We start from the raw sequence: 12,890 nt of genomic DNA, 5'->3' as shown, positions 1-12,890 counted from the left end.
CCATCTCCAACTTAGTCATTATGGCTTAAAAATGCCTTTGAGATATTTTTTGGGGGGACAGTGGGTGATGGGTGAAAAAAAAGTTCTACTTTTGTATCTATTTAACATTTCCACAATGCAAGATGAAAAAGAAAAGAGCTGGGTGTAGTGGTGCTTGGGAGGCTGAGGCAGGAGGATCACGGATTCAAATCCAGCCTCAGCAACAGCCAGATGCTAAGCAACTCAGTGAGACCCTGTCTGTAAATAAAATTCAAAACGGAAGGGGCTGGGGATGTGCTTCAGTGGTCAAGTGCCCCTGAGTTCAATCCTCGGTACCAAAAAGAAAAAGAAAAAGAAAGAAAAAATAAAAGGAAGATGTCACTAATGGCTTTTTATGTTTTTCTTCTCTTCACTTTCATTTCTCTCCTGCTGGCACTTATAGTTAGAAGCTGTTTAGCACTTAATTGTGCTGTGATTTTTTTCATGGATTTTATTAATTTTTTCTTACAACTAGAGTTAATTTTCATATTTCCTGCATCTTTTATATTCCTTGACACCCCTTCTCCCTTAATTGGGCAAGTAAGAAGTGCTTAGGAAATCTTACTCCCTGGCTATGTTATTTAAAAAAAAAATAGTCATTGAAATTTTTTTCCAAAACCAGGAGTGGTGATGCATGCCTGTAATCCCAGTAGCTCGGGAGGCTAAGGCAGGAGGATAGTGAGTTCAAAGCCAGCCTCAGCAACAGTGAGGTGCTAAACAATTCAGGGAGACCCTTCTCTAAATAAAATACAAAATAGGGCTGGGGATGTGACTTAGTGGGTGAGTGCCCCTGAGTTCAATCCCTGGTAGCACCCGTCCCCCCAACAAAAAGGAATTTTTTTTTTTTTCCAGAACTAGGAATTGAACCTTGGGCTTTGCACATGTTAAGCCTATACTCTACCATGGAGCTACCCAAGTCGATGAATTCTTTCTAAAACTGTATCTTAAAATATAAAAACTTTTTTAAAACCATGGCTTCAGGTAAATATTCCCTCTTTCTCTTTAGTGATTCCTGACTTAAAAAAATAGGTATTGATATGTATCTACATTTATTGCATAATATAGATCAGTTGATCTATCTAGCCCTACTCACTACTTATTTAACCCTTTTAGATGCCAGAAAGAAAACCTGACAAGTCCAAATTATTTTTAAAACTTTTTTTTTCTTTTTTTGCTGGTACTGGGAATTTAACCCAGGAGAGCTTAATCACTAAGCTGTATTCTTAGCCCTCCTCTCACTTTTTAAAATTTATCTTTTAATTTTGAGACCAGATCTCACTAAGTTGCTTAGGTAGGGCCTTGCTAAATTGCTGAGGCTGGCTTCGAACTTGAGGATCCTCCTGCCTCTGCTTCCCAAGTTGCTGGGATTACAAGCATTACCACACCCAGGTTTTTCTTCTTCTTTTAAATGGGCTTATTATTGGGTTCATTGGGCATACCTGTAATCCCAGTGATTCAGGAGGCTGGGGCAGGAGGATCACAAATTCAAGGCCAGCCTGGCCAACTTACTGAGACCCTCTCTAAAAATAAAAAATATATATATACATAAAGGGCTTGGGATGTAGTTCAGTGGGTTCAATCCCCAGTATGAAAACAAACCCAGCATTATGGACATATAATTATATATACATCATATATGCCCTCCCCGCCCCAGTGCAAACCACTCTCTGCTACAGGTGCTTTTTCCCATGAGTAGAAATTTCCTTCAATGGACAACTGGGCTCAATGACATCAGGAAAGTTATCTGACTCCTTTGGGTGTTGGTGTCTTCGTGTGTAAAATGGAATAATATGCACAACAGGCACATTTGCTGAGAGGACCTAAATTCATTCATATTACTCACCTAGTACATAGTAGGCACTCTTTGAATGATAGTTACCATTTTTGGTGAACCTGGAGCCTCATGCTGAACATTCATTCTACCTTTGAGCTACACCCTTGTTTTTTTTTTTTAAATATTTTATTGGTGCTATAATTATGTATAGAAATGGGATTCATTATGCCATATTTGTACATGTACATTATTTGACCAATCTCATTCCCCAGTAGCTTCTCTTCCCCCTCATCTTTCCCCTCGATCAGCTTGCTACACTCTACTGATCTCGTTATTATTTTAGTTAATGCATTATAATCATATATATAAATGGGACTCATGTTCATATACATAGCATAATTTTGTATTTTCAGTTTCCAGTACTTCCTCATGCCCTCTCCTCCTTAACCCTTTCTTTACTCTATATTGGTCTCCTGTTTATTTTCATGAGAGCCCCTCCCCCCCCCCAAAAAAAAAAAAAAACATTCAATCTTTGTCTTTCTGAGTCTGGCTTATTTCACTTAGCATGATGATCTCCACTTTCATTCATTGAACAGCAAATGACATAATTTCATTCTTCTTTATGGCTGAGTAAAACTCCATTGTGTATGCATACCACATTTTCTTTATTAATTTGCCTGCTGATGGTACCTAGATTGGTTCCATAACTTGGCTATTGTGAATTGTACTGTCATCCCCTTACCTTTTAAAAATTATCACATTGTGCTGGGGTTGTGGCTCAGTGGTAGAGTGCTTGCCTAGCATGTGCGAGGCACTGGATTTGAGTTGCAGCACCACATATAATAAATAAAGGCCCATCAATAACTAATAAAAATTTTTTTTATAATTACCACATGAAAAAGATTTATGGAAAGTCTGACCCTACCAACTGATTTACCCACTAATTAGAAAGGTAAAATTTAGAACTTCATCCTATAACAAATTTTGAGTGTCTCTTTTCTTCTTAGAACAAAGCAAATAATTTGAGCTCTAGTTCATAAAGATTAGCTATTGATTCTTTGAAAGTGGGTTAGTTTGACTTTTATTTATTAACTCATTCACTGTTGACAAAGCCAAAGCAGAAGTACCTTCAGTTTCCCCTCTCTCTTCCCTTTCCAAGGATGTGTCAGATTTGTAAAAGTGGAACAAACACCTGTGGGTATTGCACCTTTCAACGTAGGTCCTCTGGAGTTGTGACCAAGTATGTCTCCAGCTTTCCAAAAGGAGTCAAGACAGATTGTGAAACATATCCTACCTCTGCAAATTCCATCCAAGTCATGAGTTCTCAGGAGTCCGCACTAGTTTAATGTCATACTAAACTCTTGCCAAGGGGATGCAAGGCTGATAAATTATGGGTAATGTCTTGCAGTCACAAGATGATAGTAATTTCAAAAGATGTCAGTAGTTGGTGATGATGTAAAAAATAGGATACAGAAATCTAGATGTGTTGACAGCATGGGCAGACATGCTCAACAACATAACCTCAAGAATGCTAAAGAAAGGATTTATGATTTTGAGAGGGTATCTGTCTCATAGCAGGTCACATAAGTCTTGGTCCAGTCCCTTTAGCATATTTATTAATGTCAATATAGACAGCAGCCTTATAAATATTGAAGTAATGCTAAACTGGAGGGATGCCTAATGTGAAATTAAAAAAAAAAAAAACCCTTCAGCAAAATGATGTTTAACAAAGTGACTATAAATTTGCACCTAAGTTTTAAGAAATAAACTGAAGAAAAAGTATGAGCCTTTCAAATGGCAGTTGGGTAACCTGAGGATTACATACTGAATATAAAATGTTAAAAAGGACTTTGGGGGGCTGGGGATGTGGCTCAAGCGGTAGCATGCTCGCCTGGCATGCGTGCGGCCCAGGTTCGATCCTCAGCACCACATACCAACAAAGATGTTGTGTCTGCCGAGAACTAAAAAATAAATATTAAAAAATTTCTCCCTCTCTTAAAAAAAAAAAGGACTTTGGGGCTTCATATAATAATGATGGATTTAAGGCAGCAACAAAATCACTGTTTCTGCTATGTAGTGTATCTATGGTCTGGATTTCAGTGGCAGGTAAAAGTTGAGACTTACGTCAATACCAGTTTTGGGGGTAGAGGTGGGAAAAGGAGAGCAACAGGGACAGGGAACCTTCTGTAAATTCCAAAAAGCACACTAGGCCATTAACATTTGTCTTTTTTTTTTTTTTTTTTTTTTTGGAATTGTATATGGACACAATACCTTTATATATTTTTATGTGGTGCTAAGGATTGAACCTAGTGCCTCACATATGCTAGGCTAGCACTCTACTGCTGAGTCACAACCCCAGCCCTAACATTGTCTTTTATCTTTTCTTTTATCACATCCATCTATCCACTTCTTAAACTCTTTATTTGTGCATTGTAGCTGTGCACATTGGATTTGTTACATATGGACATGATGTAACAATGTAATCTGGTTGATATCCCTGCCCAGCACTCCCTCTCCATCTCCCACTCCTGATCCCCTTCCTCAATTCTGATCTCCCTTTGCTTTTCATGTGATCACCCCCCCCCCCCCAACACACACACACATGAACACACTTTCTTTATTTCTTCTTTGTGGGAAGCCGGTACTGGGGATTGAATTCAGGGGCACTCAACCACTGAGCCACATCCCTAGCCCTTTTTTTTTTTTTTTTTTGTATTTTTATTTAGAGACATGGACTCAGTTGCTTAGTGCCTCACTGTTGCTGAGACTAGCTTTGAACTCTTGATCCTCCTGCCTCAGCTTCCCAAGTGTGCGCTACTATGCCCAGCTCACACTTTCTTTTCCTTATTCCTCTCTGGCTTCCGCATTAGACAGAAAATACAGGACCCTTGAACTTCTGACTTTGGTTTATTTCACTTAACGTAATGGTCCCAAGTTCCATCTACTTTTCCTACAAATGACATAATTTCATTTTTCTTTATAGCTGAATAAAACTCCAATATGTATGTAAACCACATTTTCTTTATCCATTCTTCTGCTGATGGATACCTAGGCTGGTTCCATAGTTTGGTTATTATGAATTGTGCTGCTATAAACATGGGTATGCATGTATTGCTCTATTATGATGTCTTTAATTCTTTATTTATTGGTTGGTACCAGGGCTTGAACCCAGGGGTGCTTAACCATTGAGGCATAGCCCCAATCTTTATTTTATTTAGAGACAAGGTCTTGATAAATTGCTGAGGCTGGCTTTGAACTGATGATCCTTCTGCCTCAGCCTCCCAAGCTGCTGGAATTACAGGTATGTGCCACCTGCTGGGCTTAATTCTTTAGGCTAGACACCAAATGATTCCATGCCTAGTTTTCTGAGGAACCTCCATACTGATTTCCATAGTGGTTATAATAATTTACAGACCCACCAACAAGTGTAAAGCTGCCTTTTTGTCCACCTCCTCTCCAGCACTTATTATTGTTTGTATTCTCAATGACTGCCATTCTGACTGGTCGACTCACATTTAATTTGAAGAAATAATACAATATATTTCTTATGTACCCTTCACCTGCCTCTCCCAATGGTAACATCTTATAAAATTATGGCAAAATATTTCACAGTTGGATATTGACATTAAAACAATCCACCAAGTTTATTTGGATTTCCCATATTTAGTTTTATGTAAATTCATGTGACCACGGTCACAACCAAGATATGCTTGGGAGTCTGGGAGTGTACAATTCAATGGTAGAGAGCTTGCCCAGCATTCCGTGAGGACCTGGGTTCAATTTGCAGCACGCGCGCGCGCGCACACACACACACACAACAAAAATAAAAGAAAAATCCAACAACACTTGGGTTTTTCTCCATTTAAAAAGAAAAAAAAATCACCTCATTATTCTAACTGGAGGCATTGTAGAGACCATAGTGTAGAATTTATTTAGGACAGTAATCATGTGGCAAGAGCCATAATAGGCAACAGTAGAGTATGGACGCTTTAATTCAATTGGCTGAATGAGACATGAAATGATCAGTCACAGAATGCAGACCACAGAGTGTAAATCCCTCCTGTGACCTTTGAAGAAACTCAGACCAGAGGTAAAATTCCTCAGTCCGGTTTCAGTGGCGGAGCCCAAAGACCCAGGGATGCCGAACTCTTTCTTGGTCCAGTGGTTTCCCAGTTTGTCTTTTCCATTAGCTCCCAGCATCTTCACCTGATGGAGCCACTTTGAGGAAAACAGGGGTTCACCAGCGCCCAGCTACATATACTGATAGCAATGGAGAGAGAGAGAGAGAGAGAGAGAGAGAGAGAGAGAGAGAGAGAGAGAGAGAAACTTTTGCAAAGCATGCAAATACCTATCAGTACAGATATTTTTAATGTGGGTTGGAATTTCATGGAAACTGAAAAGGGGCAGTGCTATCTACACATTTTCATTAAATCCAGACCTCCACTTCCCTTTTGTAGAAGATGTAAACGTGGTGACAAACATTAAGAACTCCTGGAACAATTCTATGAAAGATAAAAAGCAAGGTTTGAAAGAAAAACTTCCTGAGCTATGACAATAGGAAAAGCCCACGAGAAGCCATTCATTAGGCGGGCTGGCGCCACAGGAGAGAACTTGTGGGAGGCTGGGAAGGCCTTCACCGGAACAGATCGAGAATCCTTCTCCAGTCCAGGCTTTCAGGACACCCACTATGGGCCAGGCTTTAAGGCGAGACCCGCAATATGCACAGGGTGGGGAGTGTTGCAGCCCGGGGTAGGAGAGCGTCTGTGCACACTGAGGGCTGAAAGTACAGACCGTCCTAAGGCACGCACAGAAACAGCGCAGGTACGCGGAGGGCCTCCTGCCCTGCTTCCGCCCTCACCTGTGCGGCCTCCGGGGACCAGCCGCAACAAAGGCGGGGGTGCCAGGAGGGAGGCGCGCTCTAAGAAGGAAGGACCCGGGCTCTGGCCACCGCCGCCGCGCCCCGCCCAGCAGCAAGCGGGCGCTTCCGCCGCCTCACCTGCTGCGGCCCGGCGTCCTGGGCTGCGGGTTGACCCGCCCCGAGCCTTCAAGCGCTGCCAAGCCCCCGCGCGGGAGGAAGGGCGGGACCTCAGGCCGCCTCCCTGGCCGCCAAGGTCCTTGCTGGCCGCGCCGGCCCAGAGCGTGATCGCCTTACTTCTGCCCGGCCAATTCCCTGAGCGCGCCCCTTCCAACAAGAACCTCCGCGGGCGCGTAGGACCGAAGCCCGCGGGCGCGAGCTCCTGCCCGGTGCGCCTCGCTCGCGCGGGCCCCGAGCGCGCCCCTGACCCCGCCCCCTCCTACCCCCAGGGCCCCGGGCTGGCGCCCCCGAGCGCGCGCGCCCCGCCCCCGGCCCCGGCCCTGCGGCTCGAGCTACAGCGAGCGCCTGCCCCGCCCCTCCCGCCCCCTCCCCGCCCACCCCTCCCCCGCGCGCCGCGCGCCTGCCCTCCCGGCTCCCTCCGGGGCCGGCCGGCACTTTCCTCCCAAGTTGCAGCGCAAGTTCGCGAGTGGCCGTCTGCGGCGAGGGCACCCGGAGCTTCCCTTGTCTCTGGCCGGCTGGGGCTCCTCAGAGTGCATGGGCGCGGGCCGAGCTGGCCCGGGGGGCTGAGCACCCCGCGCCCAGCGCCATGGAGGGAGCCGAGCCCCGTGCGCGGCCCGAGCGCCTGGCGGAGGCCGAGGCGCGGGCTGCCGACGGCGGGCGTCTAGTGGAGGTGCAGCTTAGCGGCGGCGCGCCGTGGGGCTTCACCCTGAAGGGCGGCCGCGAGCATGGCGAGCCGCTGGTCATCACCAAGGTAAGGCAGCCGCGGGGCCCGCGCGGTGACAGTCCCCAAGTGGCCGCGACGCTTAGTATTGTCGGGGTAGGAGTACCGGAGGGAGCAGCCCTCTGTTCCGAGGCGTGCGACTGCTCGAGTCAGCGGCAGAGACCTGGACACCGAGGCTGACCAAGGTGTGTGGTTCCGGCTTCACCGCGGCTGCTCTCAGGAGATTTCAGGCGCCGAACTGAGTTTAAATGGCTCCCGTTCCGGATCCCTTTCCCCTCCCCCTCCGGGAAAGGGCCTGGTAGAGTCCCCTCTGACTCCTGGTCTTCCAGAGGGCGACGACTTCTACCTGCGGGGCTGTCCGGAGGTGAGAGGAGGAACATTCCTAGGAGCCAGGGGGTAGACAGAATCGTCCCCACCTGTTTGCTTCTCTAGGGTCACTAGTTCTGTACCCGTTATCACTATGAAACCCAGACTGGCAGCTGCCGCCTGCCCAGCTTCTCGATTTCCATCAGCGCATCAATATTTACTGACTTTTAGCTTCCAGACCTATATCCATGCGCACTGGATACCTGCAGAAACTTACAGAAACTTTTCGTCGTGCTTATGAAAGTAGGACTTGAAGAAAGTACTAATTGGCGTCAACTGAAATAGGCATGTATTGGGGAAGGGTTGCTTTAGAACCGGAACTCTCTTATCTCAAAACAAAATTCATCTTGAAACTTACCATTCCAAATCTGGATAAACCTGTAAAAACAAACAGCAAACCAATCTGTTTTCTGCTAGTTGAAAGTGTCTAGTGGTCAGTTTCTTTGAAAAGCGTTGAGCCCAGCCATTGTTAGGGACAAAGTTCCTTTTAAAATGTAAACATTCCTGGCTACTAGAAGCTTTTGAAGGTGACTTACTGTTTTTCTCTGCTTTTCTCCCTCACCACAGCAGGAAGAAATTAAGTGACTCCTAACCCACCCCACCGGTAGTGAATTAGGGAAGTGAGATGGCTTTGTGGTCCAAACAGCAAATGAAATGCCAAATTTCTCTATTCTGTATTTTCTCTCTTCCCGTCTCTCCTCGGACTGAGGGTTGAACCTGTAGGTCTTTGCCCACTCGATGAGTATTCCACCACAGAGCTACAACCCCAGGTCTTCTCTTACATTTATAAAACTGGAGACTTGAAGGGGATACTTGCTTAGCTGAACACTGAATTTATGTTGAATTCAGGAAAGACAGTGGCCTCAGGAAAGAGGTTGTCATTGTTATAAATTTAAGGATGTGATCCTTTATCAAATTGGAATCTTTGAAAAATCAATGGGAAGTCATAGAGTGTTTACCCTCCCATCCAGGACATGCTTCTGAATATTTCTTAAAGCACATTAGCTTGTGCATTTAAAACAAGGTTTTAGAGGCTCTTTCTTTCTTTCTTTCTTTTCTTTTCTTTTCTTTTCTTTTCTTTTCTTTTCTTTTCTTTTCTTTTCTTTTCTTTCTTTTCTTTCTTTCTTTCGGATTGAACCCATGTGATGCAAGCACTCTACCAACTGATCTATATCCCCAGCCCTTAAAGACCATTTCTGATGGCAGCAATTGAAAAGATGTCAGGTAAATAACACAGAGCTTTAGCATTTCATGTACTTCTTTTCTTAAAACAATGTAGCCAGGCACATTGGCACAGGCCTGTAATCCCAGCAGCTTGGGAAGCTGAGGCAGGAGAATCATAAGTTCAAAGCCAGCCTCTGCAACTGCACTGAGACACTAAGCAACTCAGTGAGACCCTGTCTCTAAATAAAAATACAAAATAGGGGTGGGGATGTGGCTCAATGTTCAAGTACCCCTGAGTTCAATCCCCAGTACAAAAAAAAAATTAAATTTTAAAAATGTTTTTAAAAATTCTATCTTTATAGCAGATGGAATAATTTATAAAATATTATTTGACGTGAAGTCTTGTGTTTTGGCCCTGCATGGTATAAGAAGGTTGGTGGAGGTTACTTTAACTCTAAAATACACTAGTTTCATCAGAAGTTGCTCTTTTGTACAGGTACTCCAAGTTCTAAAAACTCTGCATTCTTAGTGGCCCCCTGGTTCTTTCTATTTCTAGAAATTGAAAGATGTTGCTGGTCAAGCCCAGTAATGCTAAGCACTCTACTACTGATCTGTATTTCCAGCCCTACTTAACTTTTACACATGCTCCAATGTGGTTTTGTTGCTTAGAATGGAGGGGATTCAGAAAATCTGAGGGCATTTGTCCCTTATTTCCCTGTATATATATATATGTAAATAGATATGTGCTGTTGCACCCTAACTTGTACATGCATATATATTAGCCACATGTTCTATTGCATAGTATCAGCAATTTTTCACCTACCTGTCTTTTCTCTTGTGTTAAGATTACTGGTGATGCTTGCATATAGCCTGAGAGCTGGTAATTAACTGTCAAATTATTTAAAAGGGAGAAGGAAAATGTGTCCATTTATGGCCACTTAAACAGTGAAAGCAAACTGTTGTGTTGGAGACTAGGGAAAATTATTCTACCACCAGAATTTGAATTAATCCAAATTTTGAATCTTCCCTTCTCAGTGGCTACTGAAAAAATCATCAGAAATCATTAAACAATAATTCTTGAAATAGTTCTTTTGCACTTAAAAAATACTTTGTAATTAAATGGTTACTTATTGGAGCCTTGGGATTTGCACAATTTATTTTCTATTTAGCCAGCTTTGAATTGAGAGTAGTTTGATCCAACAGCAAGAGGACACTTTTTTTTTTTTTTTTAATGATTAAAGTGGTGTCATTCAAAAGTCTCATAGGAGTGCACATTTTAGAACTGGAAGGAGCTGGGGGTGGAGCTCTTGCCTAGTATGTGCAAGGTCCTGGGTTTATCCCCAGCAGCACTGAGAGCAAGAGACTGGAAGGGATGTTAAGAACAAGGCTGGTTCAGTACTAATCTTCAGATGGAGGAGTTTCATTAGCCTGTTTTAATAGTTGAAACAGCTGTGGCCAAGAGAGATTAAATGGTGTACACTGAAGTCACAAACCTGGGGAGTCCTGGGAAGGACCCTGAATCTTCATCCCTCCTCCTCTAATCAGTGCTGTCTACTTGCATCTGGAATTTCTTGGCAATATCATGTTGAGTAACTTGGTGACATTCATTAGGTGACAAATTTTCAACCTTGGCACTGTTGACATTTTGTGTTGAATGATTCTCTGTTGTGGGGACTGTTCCCCAAAATTCCCTGGCCTCTACTTGCTGGATACCATTGGTTATCTGACCACAGGTGTGACAACCAGATATATCCCCAGATGTTGCTTTATGTTAACCCAGTTGTGAATCACTTTGTTGAGTTAATGGTGTGTTACCTTTGCTCTTAAAGTGTCTTTGTGTTTATTTAATTCTTTTTGCCAACCCTGGCCTTGAGAGTGGTGTGTTTGGAGGCCCCTGGCCATTTCCACTGTTTGTGTGGAGGGCTGTTTTCTTTCCAAGTATTGGTCCTGAGAAAGGAGTTATTTACATAGTAAAAGGCAAACAGATACTTGCTTCATCTGCATTTTCATAGCCAGAAAAAGGAAACATCAAGTGGGACTCCCCAGTACTGCATTTTATAGTCATTTTGAGTGGCCTGGGTAAGGTCTGACTTTTCTCTGGGTCTAGTATAAAGTTAAAGGACACTAACTTCCAGGGAGCTTAGTATTTATGGAATTTGAGGTGCATGCCTGAAAACCAATGAGACCTCTGCTGACCGATGGCAACATATGTAGCTCGAAATCTTCCTGTTGTTAGTAAAAAATGCTTGAGAGCCTATTTTTTCCTTACTCTTTTTACAGAGAAAGCAGGAATAATGTCCCCACTCTAAGACCCTGCAGAGACTTGCTAGTATTTCAGGACCCGGTCTCAGGGCCTGTGTAAGCAGACGGTGGAGATTTGCAGTCCTGCTAGTTTTGCATATTTCTTTCCTCATCGGTTCAGCCAACAGAAAACTTCAATGGGGGAGGAGAGGGTGCTGACTTATAAACTTCACCCTAGTGGCTTGAATTCCCAACAGGCAGTTGGGGAATACTATTCATTTGGAAACATTAAGTACACCAGCTGGGTGTCAGGCGGCCCCCTGCTGCCTCAGGAATGTTTGTTAAGGACAAAGGAATGAAGCCTCAGCCCCGCCTATTCATGTTTCTTAGAGTCCCCCCACTAAGAGTGCCAGAACCTTCGAAGAAGACATTCTTTTGGACCTGGCCTAGTCCCTCCCCTGGCAGCGCCCTTGGGTACCCATTAGTTTTCAGGTTGCCTTTGGTAACAGACCAGTCTTGGAGGGAGACTGGACTGCTCTGGAGCTGGATGCTTGAAGATTTCCATAGGTTCCCCACCTGACTTGCCCTCTTAGAGTGCTTCAGATAGGGCATTTTGCTGGATATGAGAACATTATGTATGTTTTTTATTGTGAATGCTCAAGGCAGAATCAGGGCACATTTGGTGGGGTGTGCACTATATCCTACATAAAGCATTAGACCAAGATGGCAGAGGGCTCAGAAGGACAGATCGTTCGGGATGTGTGGGAATGAGAGACCCCAAGCCTCTCACATTACAGTGATTTGATAAGGGGGGTTCACTTTAGGGGGCCAGCAGAATCAGGGTCATCATTGACTTGGGGACTGGGGAAGTCAGAGCAGCTGCTCTTTATGTCCTTATATTTGTTAGGAGCCAAGTTCTTTGTCAAATATTAGTTAAGTCTTTGAAAAAGAGGGGTCCTTGAATTCAGCAGTAGATCTGGAACTGATGGATCTGAATTTTGTAGATTTGGGTCAACTTCTGTGTTTACCCACAATTCATGCTGCTTTTATGGGTGTCTGAGAAATGGTAGGTGGGTGAGAGTTTGCGACCCTCTGCCTTATGGCATACCTGAGTGCTGTGGTCATAGCAGGTCTTTGGAATTATAAAACCCATTCCCTTTTTGATGGCAGTTACAGTGTTTTCTGAATTATTTAGGATGAGTGTACTTCTAAAGGCTCATTTGTACTTGAGAATTAATAGTATGCTTAAAAAACATGAGGTGAGTTTTCTGTGCTGAAAGACCTTTTCAGTTGGGAGACCTTCCTTGCCAACCAGCTTTCAAATAGATCTTTATTACTCTTTCCCAGCCTGCAAATTAACTTGGCCCTGCTGAATTCTAATCCTTGTTCCTCCAGAGATGTTTTGGACAGTGGGGTGGCAAACTGCCTTTTAAAGTTCTTTTCCAAGGTCTGGTACCTGGAGGCTTTGAGGTTCAACGGGTGGAGGGTTCTTCCTCTTTGAGACATTAGTGTGCTTGACTCACACCTATAAATCCAGAGGCTTCGAGGATTATGAAAAGCTATAACTTAAG

At 43.9% G+C, this 12,890-nt stretch overlaps 1 protein-coding gene and 1 long non-coding RNA gene across 6 annotated transcripts in view; one reads left to right on the top strand and one right to left on the bottom strand.

Moving 5' to 3' along the window:
• Positions 1-5,697: 5,697 nt before the first annotated feature.
• On the bottom strand, positions 5,698-7,239 carry LOC144371798 (uncharacterized). The gene is made up of 2 exons (XR_013431927.1): positions 6,789-7,239; positions 5,698-6,052 (listed from the first exon to the last, which is right to left on the bottom strand). It is a non-coding gene; the product is annotated as an uncharacterized LOC144371798 (long non-coding RNA).
• The window catches only part of Shroom2 (shroom family member 2), a 132,661-nt gene continuing 126,086 nt past the window's right edge, over positions 6,316-12,890 (top strand). For 3 of the 5 annotated variants that reach the window (XM_078035140.1, XM_078035137.1, XM_078035136.1), the window contains exon 1: positions 6,316-6,613. In XM_078035140.1, the coding sequence (XP_077891266.1) occupies positions 6,341-6,613 (273 nt within the window). In that variant the 5' untranslated portion in view covers positions 6,316-6,340. Of the gene's footprint in view, positions 6,614-7,260; positions 7,579-12,890 lie in introns of those variants that run through there. The other 2 variants (XM_078035138.1, XM_078035139.1) reach the window with 2 other exon arrangements.

Source organism: Ictidomys tridecemlineatus, chromosome X (genome assembly GCF_052094955.1).
Source record: "Ictidomys tridecemlineatus isolate mIctTri1 chromosome X, mIctTri1.hap1, whole genome shotgun sequence".
Classification (NCBI taxonomy): Eukaryota; Metazoa; Chordata; class Mammalia; order Rodentia; family Sciuridae; genus Ictidomys; species Ictidomys tridecemlineatus.
This window is presented reverse-complemented; position numbering and strand designations above follow the sequence as displayed.